At 41.5% G+C, this 14,595-nt stretch overlaps 1 protein-coding gene across 3 annotated transcripts in view; it reads left to right on the top strand.

Moving 5' to 3' along the window:
• Positions 1-14,595, top strand: part of Unc5d (unc-5 netrin receptor D) — a 103,455-nt gene that overhangs the window by 36,108 nt on the left and 52,752 nt on the right. For 2 of the 3 annotated variants that reach the window (XM_059244573.1, XM_059244571.1), the window contains 3 exons: positions 2,145-2,330; positions 6,064-6,441; positions 10,400-10,484. In XM_059244573.1, coding sequence (XP_059100556.1) covers positions 2,145-2,330; positions 6,064-6,441; positions 10,400-10,484 — 649 coding nt within the window. The remainder of the gene's footprint in view (positions 1-2,144; positions 2,331-6,063; positions 6,442-10,399; positions 10,485-14,595) is intronic. The other variant, XM_059244572.1, reaches the window with a different exon arrangement.

Below are 14,595 nucleotides of genomic sequence, written 5' to 3'. Positions count from 1 at the left end.
ATTTTCCTGGGAGAGGAAACACGGTGAACCATTCCTAACCTTAATCTAAAGGGGCAGGATCAGAATGATGATGATAATTCTGCCTACTTGTATATATCAAGGACCAAAATGGGAATCTGGGTGGGGAAGGCAGCTTTCCCTTGCCTCCCTCTTTTGTCTCGCTGTGCTAGCATCCAGTGATTTCCATTTTGAGCTCATGCATTTTTACCTTGGTAATCTCCCTGGCTCCCGTCTGCCTGTTTCGGTGCTTGGAACTCTAAGAGCGTCTTTATCTCTACTTCACAAGCTCAGCAGTGAAGCAGCTGCAGCCAGTACATAGCCAAGCTGCTTCCCTGCATGTGCTCCTTTATTGGGAAGGTGTGTGCTCCCCAGAAGTACCTTTTCAATGGTGGTATCATCGCTCAGCAATACACAAGGAAGGAAAAGAGCTGACTGCTCTCAATCCAAAATCTGCTCACTGTGCCTGGTGTCCTGGTGTGATGTGTCTGCTGTGCTCAGTGTGCTCTCTGCCCTGGGTACTGTTCTTCCCTCCAAGGAAACACGGGGATGGGAGCAGAATCAGGTTGGTGGATGCCTCCTTGTCTCTCCAGAACATAGACAGGCCATAGCACGGAAATTCTGCAGTGGAGATGTGGCTTGTTGTGCCCACAGTTCTGGGTGGTGAGAGCAGTGGGTCTGCCAGTGCCCATCCTGGAATCAGAACGAAGCTTTGCATCATACCCTCTTGCATGGCACATCTTCACGATGCTTTGCTTATTGAATGTGTCTGTGGACTTCTAACCCTTCAGCCCTGACTCCTGATGGCTGTGCTCCTCTTTGCCCATTACTTTTATGTGTTTACTACACTCCTGCTGGTTTGATTCGACTTCATCTCCTCATTCACTCTTTAATTTGGTAACACCTTATTTTATGGCCCACTAACACTTTTGAAAATAAATTCACTTTGTACTGTTGTGACTAGCATTACCCATTTGATAAGTACCATTTTAGGGTGTGGGCAAGGCATAGTAAGTGTTATGTAATTACGAGGTAAATATATGTTGTATTTCTTTTATCCCCCTCAGCCCAACACTGGATGACAGAATCATTATTTTGGACCCATTACGTGTACTTACTACATAATCTGTTGGGAAATTAGTTATGTAGTTTGTTCTTGCCACCTTCCATTTCCATACATTTTGAGATGATGCCTCTTCTAGAATTACGTTGCTTCAGATAATTTTCCTATGTTGTGTTATAATAGCCATTATCAGTCTGCTTCTGTGATGAGCCATGCCCAGTATGTATCTGGAAAAGAATGGGAATTCAGCTGTAGCATATCCTGGGGGTTGGGGAGACATCCACATCCTAAAACTAAACTAACGTTTTTATTTTTGCTTTGCCCATGCATTCAATAGGATGGAGTAGGAGAGGTATGGGAGAAACAGCATGTGCCCTCTGAGAGAGCAGCCCCCTAACAAAGTGTTAGAGTCTAACATTGACTTGGTATCAGAAAATATTTGCCATGGACACAAGAGCCCTTGACAACAAAGATATTCATGTTTCACATAAAAATTGCTCTCATGATGATTACATATGCAGAAACCAAGGTTATTACTGTGCTCTGACTCTGAATATTTATATCAAAGTTGACATATTTTTAAACTCTGATCTCTTCTCTTTTAACTCACAGACCATGTTAGCATCTTACTCTAGACAGCTTTGTGCAAATGCATGTGCCCCAAGCCCCACATGAGCCGAGAAGCCACCCTATTCTTTGTCATTTGTGTGAGCCTGTTTTTCCTCAAATAAAAGTAAAATATACAAACACTTTTCAGGTAACTATAACTTCTTTAAATAAGTTAAGGAGTTGTCTGTTCTTACTAGAAAAATGTTATATTCTTTGCAAAATTGATTCTTTCCGAAGTCTATTACATGGTAAGCTACCTTAACAGAGTTAAGATATTTGACTAGCCATGCTCTGATTTAGACAAGGAATTTTAGAAACATGACTGTTATGAGAATGAGAGTCTAACTTGTAGCTAGCTTCCTGTGTGATCTGAGCAGTAGGCTTCAGACTCCAGAAGCATATCATGTTATGTCCTGGGGTGGCTCTATGGCTTGAGCCCATGTTAGCCACTTAGGTCTTCTCTTGTGTCTTTCAGGCATTGAGAATGCCAGCGATATTGCTTTGTACTCCGGCTTGGGCGCAGCCATCGTGGCCGTTGCAGTCCTGGTCATTGGTGTCACCCTCTACAGACGGAGTCACAGTGACTACGGCGTGGATGTCATCGACTCTTCTGCATTGACAGGTGGCTTCCAGACCTTCAACTTCAAAACAGTTCGTCAAGGTCAGCGGCATAGGTTCCCCAACACCTTATCCTCAGTACCACGGGCTGCACTCACACAGGGGTCCCCATGTTCTTGGCCCTGTGTGAAGGTAGCTCTTGGTACTGGGAGCCGCTACCAAATTGTTTCCATTCATTAAAACACCCAAATCTGATCAAGTGACCTTCTTGATCCTCAACAACTGTGAGGACGTATGGGTCTTACTTCATTATTGGCAACATTTCAGTGAAGTAGTTCAACCTTTGACGTATAGAGTTCTTAATGAGTTACTATTCTCAAATTATCCAACTTTATCTCTGAAGAAACCTGATTTTATTTTATATGTTTAATTGCATTAACTAAGATACTGAGTACTAAAGGCTGAGGAAACAACCCTAGACCACAACTTCCCAAACACTTTTATCACACATTTTTTAATAATTGCTTCAATTTCAAATAAGTAAAAAGGATTTAAAAGATGTCTGAGGGGTCAGTTAGACAATGACAAAAGGAAATTCCAGCCTAAATGACTTTCAGCTATTGCCAAGTCTAACCAATCTTTTGTTGTAGGGGAAGAAACATTTTTCATGTCAGTGCATTTTTCAAAACAGAGAGAGTCATTTGATTCTCTATTATGAACCGAGGATGAGATGCATTTGGTTTTAATTTTAGGCAAAAGGGAACTGTCTCTCTTCAAAGGATGAAGTTTCCTACCTTGACCCTCATCATCTACTTTGTCCTCTTTATTTCTACTCATTGTATGGATATTACCTGTCCTAGAGATTGACCAGTTTCTGTGCTCAGCATCTGTTGGGTAGATAGGTACTAAAATAGAAACCCAAAGCTGCTGGACCAAGCAACTGAGACCCGACTAGGAGAGATAGGCTTCTCCCCATTGCTTTTATTTCTGGGCCCCTCTGTATTAAGATGCTGTTGTTAAGCCAGTATTATGTACAAGTTCACATGCTTCAAAGCTAGTTATATTAGAATATGAAACCACTATGAAGCAAAACAGTTATTGTGAGTCACTGCTTCACAACTATAAAATGCTAATATCCTCCTCATGGTGTTCTTGTGAAATTGAATTTGCCTAGAATAACTTGGGGAAACCCTCGACATTTGGGAAGAGCTCATGTTCTGAATATAGCACTAGATAGTCACGTGTTCTTTGATCAAGGGATGTCAACATGTTCTGTGGAACAGCAAGTAACAGATACAAGAGGTGGGCAGTGGCCTGGCCTGAGCATGTCTGGAGAACAGTGATTTACATAAGTTGGACACATCTCCTCATAGAGGAGTGTCCCATTTTGTTGGTGTATTATGAATCTCTAAAAGAATCACTTTGTCAAATCACCTGACCATCCTGTTTATTTTTGGCTAAGAATTTCATAAATCTCATGATAGAAAATAAAATATCTTTTGGTAACTGCTACTGTCCCCATATCCATTGATAATGATCTTTGTTTTTATAGACAATATGTCTAGTACCCCAGGCAGGGAAACAGAATGAATGTTAAGCAGAATGGTGGCCTAGTTTCATTCCTGCAGTGAAATTGTAACAAAATACCCCAAAGAGGGGGGAACACTCAAGGGAAAGAGGGTTTATTTGGCTTACAATTGTAGATGATAATTCCATCATTGCTGGGAAGTCAAGGTCAGAATCGGAAGCAGCTAGTCATATCCACAGTCTCTCGCAGACAGAAATGAATGCTTCTGGTCTTGCTTGTGCTCACCCCCCTCTCTCCACTCTTACACAGTTCAAGACCCAAACCCAGGGCAGAATGATGCTGCCATAGTGACCATGTTCTTCCCACACTGGTTAACAGAATCCAGACAGTTCCCCACAGACATGCCCACAGGTCAATCTGACCTTGATAGTCCCTCCTTGAGATTCTCTTCTCAGGCAATTCTATGTTGTGTCCAGCTGACAGTTCAATTAAAACTAACTCTTACAAGTATCATCTGCTAGAGTGTGGTAGAACACTGAACACTGACTTCGGGAGGTGTAAAGCCCTGGGTTCAATGCCTAGTGCTGCAAAATATTAGAGGAAAATGGGTTTCTAAAGACAAGATGGGAATAACCAGAAGTCTGTGTGTGTGTGTGTGTGTGTGTGTGTGTGTGTGTGTGTGTGTGTGTGTGTGTGTGTTTTATGTGCTTCTGGTGATAGGACCCAGGATTTCACATATGCTAGGCAAGCATTCTACCACTGTGCCACACCCTTAGCCTTGTATATACTTCTATAACCAGGCATTTTCCATGTCTATGTGGTCTAAATTTCAGAAATAATTTTCCCCATAAGCTAGGCAAGTCTTTTAAGAGTAGCCAAAAATTAAGCTGCAAAAGGTGGGGGGTTTGTGATCAAATATCCAGGAGATTTGGAGATAGGAGTTTTTGAAGTCTCCATGGAAACTGCTGTTTCAAACTGTTTTCAAACAGGTTACGTTCTTCAGTTCCACTTTTTCCTTGGGAAGACCACACACAAGAGCAAGGTCTTCGTCTATTGAACTCAGTGTGGTTCTGTTAAAAGGGCCCCTTGATGGTGGCTGCATCGCAGCACAACAGCCCAAAGATGGAGAAAGGGCATCATCCAAGGGCCGTGAGAGCTGCCTTCTCTCTTTGTATTTATTTTCTCTGTGATTCTTGGTTCTTAGCACATCCCAACAAGGTGTGGGAAAAGCCAAGGTGATAGATTCCCCTCTTGGCACTCTTACAAATTAGGAAATTAGAAAAACAATAGAGACTAATACAATACAGCCAAGAATTGAAACATTTAAAAAAATATATCACATTTGAAACATTTTTTTTTTGGGCCGGGTCCCAAAGGGAAATTGTTTAATATGATTTGGGTTTCATTTTGAGCTGTCGTATTGATGAACTGATATGGGTCGGATGCTGGGGAGTGAGGGTTGTTCTGTTATTTACTAATAAGTGAGGTTACTTCATCATGAGAAAATATCACAGGCTTCTTTTTAATATTCGGCTTGGGGAAAAAAATGGTGATCTCAACAGATGATTAAAGCCCCAATCCAAGTTCTTCTGTTTTTATGAAGATTGTTTTGTTCATTTGTTTTAGGCAGGAAAGAATACCTTTCAGAGATACTTCCCATGTACAGTCCATGCCAGTCTCAGCTAGAGCATTCATTCCCTAACAGAGTGACATACGTGATGTTCAAGGACATTGACTTCTCAGACAGAGTGATTCCTAAAGTCCCCTGAGCTATTTGCTCCAAAGCACCCCCACTCACAGCTCCAGGAAGCACTCAGAATTCCGCAAGGAACTCTTCTGCAGCCTCTGTGGGCTCATGTAAGCAGCACTGAGAGTCACCACGCTGTGGCATCTCTTGCTACTTAAAAGGAACAGATGTTATTTTGCTCCAAATTGGATTGCAAAATATCTCTCTGTTTTTTTTTTTTTTTTTTTTTACCTTTTCTTTACCAGTTAAAACAATCACACAAACACTACCTGAGGCACTGGCCCAACCCGGTGTCAGAATTCTTTATCTTGAAAAGAAGGCATGCAAAGAGCTCTGGATATGAAGGAGTGGGGCCCACAGCATTCAGAAAATGACCTAGAAGGCCAGAGGTACTCATTTCCAGGCACTGGTGTGTGGCTCCATCTGAGTAAGAGGGATAGTTGCTGCCGATCAGAGCATCCAGCACTCAAGCAGGGTATTCTCCCATTAATAGAGGCAACTGCAGTAAGTAATGGGGGCGGCTTTTAGTGTCTGAGTGACAGATCAATTTTTTCTTACCAGGAAACTCTCTACTCCTGAATCCTGCCATGCAGCCAGACCTGACAGTGAGCCGGACATACAGTGGGCCCATCTGTCTGCAGGATCCGCTGGACAAGGAGCTCATGACGGAGTCCTCACTCTTCAACCCTCTGTCTGACATCAAGGTCAAAGTCCAAAGCTCCTTCATGGTTTCCCTGGGAGTGTCTGAGCGAGCCGAGTACCATGGCAAGAACCACTCTGGGACTTTTCCCCATGGAAACAACCGTGGCTTTAGTACAATACATCCCAGAAACAAAACACCGTACATCCAAAATCTGTCATCACTGCCCACAAGGACAGAGCTGAGAACAACCGGTGTCTTTGGCCATTTAGGGGGGCGCTTAGTAATGCCAAATACAGGTGGGTGGTAAGTGTGTGTTTGCATATCTTCCTTGTTTGTGTGAAGGAGTCTTTATAAGCATGCGATAACATCCATCCGATTCATTTTGGGGAAAGCAGCAAAGGCTGGGGCTATGCTTGGTGTACACACAGCTCAAAAATGCACCTGAAATAGGACCTAGCCTTCCCTGTGCCTGCAGGGACAGAACACCCACCATGTTTGATGCTGCTGATGGTCATCTTTTCTCAGGCAGTATGGGTGGGCTCCCAGGTTTGAGAGCCCTTGGAACATGTTACCTAGAGCATGGTAAGGAGGAAACAAACACAATTCTTTGCTACAACTGGCAAGTGCCATGCTTATCATATATATATATTATATATATATATAATATACTGACAATTTAGTGCAAGAATGGTCACATTTCTCGTTTTCTGGCCTATGAACACTCTCCATGACAGTGACCCTTGATAATCACATTGGTTCTTCTAAAATTATTATTACATTGGTTCTCAGCAAGCAATGATGATGGATTTTTGCATTACGATTCCTTGAAATTCAAATATTAGTTCCAGGCCTATGCCATACATGCAACTAACTTGTAAATATGTGTTTCCCTCCCTTGAGTTTTAAGAGGGGAAGATTTTTCTGGATATTTTAGATCCCTGGCATGGATCACTTTAAAAATGGCATCCTAACTGTAAATTGATCTTCAGGGTTGCTACCTGAGGACCAAGTAGAGGGAAAAGAAATTCATTTCTCTCCTGAATCCTAAGTCATGAGAGCTAGATAGTGTGGTGGGTCACAGGTAGATGCTGATGTGCTGATGGCTGAGAGGGACAGGAACATTGAATCTGGCCATGTTCTTATACAGAAATTAAGTGTAAAACCAGTGCTAAAAAATGGGGAGATGGCCACTATTTTATTTCATAAAATGAACTCTGTGGCAAGGTCAGACTCAGAGTCTGAGAGCAGCTACCTTATCTGTCTGGTTGTTTAGTGACTTGAAACTGAACTTCCTCTTAACTTGACAGACGTTCTTCTGCCTTCCCCCCAGATTAGTAGTGTCCTCCCACACTGTTTCAAAATATACTTTATTTCTGAAAAATAGCCTCTCCTGCTGCTCTAATAATGATGATGTTCTCCAAATCTTCCTTGCCAGTGCTTTAGGGCGCACTAGGATTCTTGATTCCAATATGCTTGAGTGTCCCATCAGTATGTGATGTCACTCTAACTTCAGGCTCTGTAGGATAACTGACCAACAGGAGACTCCTTTGCCACATTTGTCACATGTATTCGTAAAGAAAAGTGAACATGTAACCCTTGTCCCACCAAAGACTAGGATGTGAAACCAGTGTTATATGAAGCCAATGAATCACCATGCCTTTATCATAGCTCCTTCCCCAGGTTTTCATCCTCGTTTGTTAGGAAGTATGTGTACGGGGTGCATATGTGTCTATATTTACATATATTGAGTGAGTACCAAGAGCAAAGCATTCATTGCCCATTTTTGCTTAATTTTCATCATCAAAGAAACACAGAAATGAAAACCAGGATGAACAAAAGATGTTTCTTTTCCCTTGCCTCTCTTTGAGGAACATTCATATTATAAACAAAAAGTCTGATGGCTTGTCAGCAATTCCCACCCAGTCCACCATGAGCGGGATGCTTTCACGTTTCCTCGCAAGAACCACTGGACAAGATTGAAGCTGCACATTGCAAATGAGCTTTAGGAAAAATAGATGTGGGGAATTGAAACATGCTCCTTGTTATTTGCAGGGCATAAATGCAAACTATGCCCTGGGGAACTGAAGTGTACAGAAAGCATGGCACCGAAATTAGATTACTCTAATGCCATCCATCCCAAATTGCCAGGCAGTACACTCTGTAAATCATTTATTATGCAAAATAAGAAAGAAGAAACTCAGACAGGTGGTTCTCTTGTCATACCAAATTTTAAGAAAAAAAAACTGTTAGAGTAGCAGGTGGCATTGGGGAGCCGCATTTTTTTTTTTAAATCAGTGATAACTGGTGAATGACATGTTGCAAATGAGGACTTCTTTGAGGGACTGTAGACATAAAACCTTCTCACTGTGCTCTCTTTTTCATAATCTGCAACTAGCCACCAACACACTAATGTCCCCTGCCCTACAACCCTTGTTCCTGTGGTTAACTGTCTTCAACCTCCGTTTGCAATGTATGTTTGGGTAGGAAGTATGTTTGAAGGCTAATATCATTTATGATTGAAGGAGAGTAAAAAAAAAATGAAAGAACCAATGAATGAGCTTCTTGATTCAGGTTGAATTTAGGAATAACATGAATAACGCTTCAATCTAAATATCAGGAATTAAGCTTGCTTGAAAGTAATGAGATATGATAGGCTCCACACAAAGCCCCAGGCAATGACAGTCTGCACAAGACAATATAACTCAGAGCCTGGTTTTATACTCAGGATTTGGAATCCTTTACATACATTTTCATACTGGTGATATATTTGTTCTGTGTCAGGAAATGTGCTAAGTGTTGTTAATATAATGTGACACAGTTGCTTGATAGTCTACTGAGCTTCCACAGATAAATCTTCATGTTTCTTCACAGTCACAGCATAGAGATCCCGAAGAAGAATAAATAGGGAGACAAAGGCCAAACTAAGATAAGGCTGAATGACTAGGGCATAGGTTCTAGGGGACATATGGACATCCTGAATATCCCAAGTTACAGTCTGTGTTCAGTACCAGGAAGGGATACCTACAATGGAGACCATGCTGTTTGGTACTTATAGTTGAGGAAGAATGGCAAATGGAAGGGGCATCTGATTGGAGGTCTCCAGCATGTCAATTATAGTTATTCTACTATGGATGTGAAGGTGCAGAATATAAATGCATCTTCTTACTGAAAAGCTGTGAGCAGGATTTTAATGTGCCCCATTCTTACTTCTAGTGAAAGATATTGACGATTACTAGCATGTTACTGACTAATGATGTAAACGTGAATCACAAATGATTTGATTCACAGTAAGTCTCACATTCCTTGACTCTGTAGCCACTAGCACACAGAGAGAGAAGAAAAGGAAAGCTTGTCAACAGCCTGTAAGCTTCTTCTGCAATTATCTCTAACAAAAGAAGAAAGGTGAAAGCTGCATTATTCAAAACATAGGAGGATGCCAGAGATTTTATTTTGTGTGATGCTCTTACTATTTCTCTAGCTCATTTCTTTTTCTAAGGAGAAAGTCACATTCAAGAGAATCCCAGCTTTTTCCAGATGGCTCTGTTTGTCCAAATAAAGTGTTTTCTTCATAGCTATAAATAGGAAACTGGGGACATTTCAGATGCAGTAGTGTGGCTTCACAATGACATAGGCATGGGCATGGTTAGGTCACTGTCACTCCTTGGGTGTTTCCCAGCTGCTGTTTGCAAATTTAAAGTCGTATCACTTACACAATGACCTAGAATATTATAAAACTCATCAGATACATGGTATTTTTCCTAATTCCTTTCGAAAAGATGTGGTAATTCACAGAGCACATTCCTTAATTTACTTCCCAATGTTGCTTGTAAGACAGCAACATTTCAGGTTCAAGGAAAGAGTTAATTTACCCATCATCCCAGACACCTTTTATGGAAATGGGAACAAGATATATATATATTAATTTTGGAGAAAGTTAATTGATGGGCTGATAAAGTCTTATGTTCTTGGGTTTATTTGGTAGTGTCTGGCCTTAGAATAGCCAGGCTTTTAAGGGAACTGAGTGATGCTGGCAAAATTTCAGATGGAAATGAACATTGAATATGCTCTCTTTGGGCCACTGATATAGAGCAAGGTCTTCCCCATGCTTTTTAGGGGTCTTCAAGGTTTGATACTTATAAATCATACATTGGCAGGGGAAACTCCTTTGCATGGGCATCTATAAGGTGCCCAAATAGCATGCTTCAAAATGATGGGGAAATCTCTGAATGACCTCTTGGCTTTTTTCTGTCTTAGGGGTGAGTCTACTCATACCACATGGCGCCATCCCAGAGGAGAATTCTTGGGAGATTTATATGTCAATCAACCAAGGTGAACCAAGGTGAGAGACCGAGAAGGCTAGCATATTAATAGGTTTTTTTTTTTAATATCCAGTGGGACTTCTGCAGAAAATCTGAATATATTGTTAAATGAGACAAGGAGGCCTGAGGAGGAAGCAGTGACTATAAAGAGAGCACAGTCCTGCTTTCCTTCTTAAGGTTATTGGCATCTAAACAGGAGGCACCAAGTGGGAAACAGTGAATGGTGGACAGATACATAAGCAAGAACTGTGCTTAAACTACCCCGCAATCTCCCCTGCAAACAAAATTAAATCACCTTTGCAGGTGCTACTTGCTGCACAGCACTCTATTGGAGTCATCAGATGGTAAAATCATGACTCTTCAGGTTCATCAGAAGACCTGCTCCTTACAAGCCTGGAGACAGTTTCTTAGATGATTTTCCTAAGTATAGGGGGAAAAAAATGTGGTCTTCAATAGCTTTCAGGTCTGATGGATTTCAACAGCATTAAATCCAATTACATGAACAAATACAAATCTTGTCACATACTCTTTTTAATGAAAGTAGTTGGTTATTTTCTTAGTGCAACTATAATATTTGTAGAAATGTTGCCTTCTTCCACACAGGATAAAGCGAGCTACTCTTTAGAAAGCAATTTGTCTCATAAACTGGATACATACCTCTGGCATTTTTAGTCATAACATCTTGGTTATTTTTAAAATAGATTTTCTGTTGTTGTTGTTGTTGTTAGGATGGAATACATGAAAGAAAAACACTGGAAAGAAAAAGAGCCAGAGAAACAGATGGTTGAAACAGATTTTTTATAGTGATTTATACAGAAGGGTTTGTGGGTACCCAGTGGTTCTAACTAGCTGTTCTGTAGGGCCTAAGAAGAATGCAAGACAATTGTCTGCTAGCTGGTAATTGGTAAGTCTCTCAGGGGACTTATGTGTAGCTTTGCTATGATGGGCACTTATATCACATTTTCAGTTGTGTAGGAATCAGTCCCGTACTGACACCCTTGTTAAGGTACTCATGGCTTAAGGAACTGCAGCTGGCAAATGTTGGAAACAGACTCAGAGAGGTTAGCTTTGTTTTGGCATGCAACATCGGGCATTAAACCAGGTACTCAAGAATGCTAGGCAAGTGCTGAACTAATGAGCGGCATCCCTAGCACAAGGAACAGCGAGAGCTTTAAAGAGCTTCCACACAATCTTAGGTACGTTAGTTACTTAGATGTAACCTCTTTTTTAATCCCTAGATTTTAAAAATGGATACCCATGTGAGAATAAGGTCCCTGTCTGTTACGTGTATGTTTTTAAACTCATAATCCCCCGAAAGCCAAGTGCAGTTATCCCTCAGCATCCACAGAGGATTACTTCCAGAACCCTACAAGGACAGTAAAATCCCAAGGTGCTTGGCCACTTTATATGAAGTGTCACAGTGTGTGCATTTAACCTATGCACATCCCACATCATGCTTTCTATCATCTGTAGATTACTGATAATTTCTGATACCATATTGTGCTGAGATTAAAACTCTACCCATAGTCCAGATGGGATATTTTTGATCTGAAGTTTATTGTCTATAAATGTGGAAGCAGAGGATACAGAGTGCTTACTGAATAAGGTAGAACCAGTCAATCTTCCCTGAATCCTGGCCTTTTGCCAACACTGACTTCCCCAAATTTTCCCTTCATTGTAATTGATCTTCTGCGTCTGTGTTCAGCTTCTTCCATTCAAACCCATCCCCAATGTCTGCCACCTCATTATATGAGAGCCTGCCTAGGGCTACTTCACATTTTTTCCAAGACAACTAATTTACAGTTCACCTCCATCCCCATCTCTTTCTGGAAGCTTCCCCTTCTTAAGAGGTCAGAAAAAGAAATGTGCCAGCAGGCATCAAGTATATGAGTACTTAAATGCTCAAAAATATTGGAGAGGAATGATTACATTGGGTACCTTGCAATTTTAATACAAGAGGGAATACTGCCTAGGAACTGACAAAGTCTACTAACCTTGAAAGATGAGTTGGCCTGATGAGGTCACTACATGGGCCACCTTTTGCTTTTGAAGTGCCATGCTAACCAGTTGGACTTGCCCATGTGTATCTAGACTATGTGCTTCTCCTTGCTCTCTAGGGTAGTGGATACAGATAGGAATCGTTTCTCTAAGATTTTACGTCTGCGAGCTGTGTGTTTTCCTACCTATTTTACTGCAGAAATATAGAACAGTAAAAAACACATGTTCTCTATTGTAACCTGCCAATGTGTCCTGTGTCTTGATGGAGGGGTCACAATGGGCCACTGGCTATTCTACTGCTTTGGCAATCCTCACTCTTCTTTGAGTGACAACAAAGTGTTTGCAAGATGCTAAAAATGGAAAATGTCTTTCTTTCTCCCCTCCCCCCTTTTTTTGTTTGTTTGTTTGTTAATCTGGGATGAATTTTTCTGTCTAAGCCAAGAAACTGCTTTAGGTCTATGTTCTTTAGCTTTTAATCTTCTGGCCATTGTAGCGTCTTCCTGTGTCATATAACGTGAAAACCCATTTTCATTTTATTCCATCCATCTGTCAGCAGAAACTTGCCTCTAAATCCAGCACAGAGCAGGAATGGACTGCCCCATTTCATTTCATCCCATCCCTTTTGTTTGGGGGGGTGTGAGAATTAGATTTGTGGATACTTACAACCTCCCCACACAGAATACATCAGGATCTTACAAACATCATTATGCTATATTTAGATTCTTACTTACCATGCCTTCCTCTTTACCGTGTATCTCTATTATCCCTTTTCAAGTGCCATCCCCAGTGTAGAACTCTGCTATGATTAATCTAAGCTTTCTGCCTGGTTTCTATGGATATGTTTAGGGAGTTAAAGATACAAAATGGCCCTTCTGTTAAAGGAATCTCACACAGCTCTACTTTCATGCTTTGGGGAGTGTGTGTGTGTGTGTGTGTGTGTGTGTGTGTGTGTGTGTGTGCTGTGTTCATATGTGTATTGGTACATATATGTGTGGTTCATGTGACTATGTGTCTGGGATGATGGTCTGACAGGTAGCAGGTGGCAGCGGGCTACAGCAACAGTTCTGAGCTCACATATTCAACTGCAGGCTAAGACAGAAAGAGCACTGAGAGAGCAGGAGGATCTTGAAGCCCCTAAGCCTTTATGCCTCTGCTGCCCCTACTGCCTGATAATACAAGGTGATAAACCTTTTCCACCAAGGGCACACCTCCTAATCCTTCCCCAACAGTTCCATTAACTGGGGAGCCTGTATTCAAACACATGTCAATGGGAGCCATTCTCATTTAAACTACCACATCTCTCAAAATGTTTTAGGGTTGGAGCATTTCTGACTTGGGGTTTTCAGGTTAAGGGTGTTCACCATGTACCAATGCAGTAAAAAGAGTATAGAAATAGTGAAAATAGAATTCTGTCTGAAAAGATGAGAAAGGGGCCTTTGTGCTATCTTTCTCTCTAGGGAAATTTCCTGGTGGCTGTACATCCAGGGATCTGTGTGTGTGTGTGTGTGTGTGTGTGTGTGTGTGTGTGTGTGAGGTGGAGGGGGTCTTAAAGAGTGGCTAGACCTAAAGGTTTGTCCCTGGTTAAAGTCACTCCAGTGTCATGACATGACGTTGTCTTTCTTCCAACTGCACTGCAGCCTTACTGCAGATGGGCAAACTAGTTTCATGCAGTGCTCCATTCACAAACCAGGACAGAATGGCCTCAGGCATGGGGACTAGAGTGGTCCCTAGAAAGTGAGTGGTAGCCATATAGGGCTTTCAGAGGAGACTTGCGGACAAGAAACCACTGATTTCTGGATGGAGGCTGCACATCATCTGGCCTACATGCCCCTGGTGACTCAAATAAGCTCGCCTCAGCATCTACATTGTCATTCAATACACTTGGGTTTAGGTTTTTGTTGTTTGGTTTTGTTTTATGTTTTCTCAGCTATCCTTGGTAGGGGATTTCACCCTTTACAGATTAACCAATTTCTAACCATTTTATAAAAGTTAAATTCAGATATTCAAATAAAAGGATTCCATGCTGTGGCCCTTTCTGGCCATTCTACAATAAGAACATTATGTGTCACGTTAGACTACTCCTCCTCACCCAGCTCTCTGCAGCCCACCCCACCAATGGCTGGAGAGTAAAGA

Source organism: Peromyscus eremicus, chromosome 17, assembly GCF_949786415.1.
Source record: "Peromyscus eremicus chromosome 17, PerEre_H2_v1, whole genome shotgun sequence".
Taxonomy (NCBI): Eukaryota; Metazoa; Chordata; class Mammalia; order Rodentia; family Cricetidae; genus Peromyscus; species Peromyscus eremicus.
Note: the sequence above shows the minus strand (reverse complement) of the source record. Positions and strands in the feature narration are given on the sequence as shown.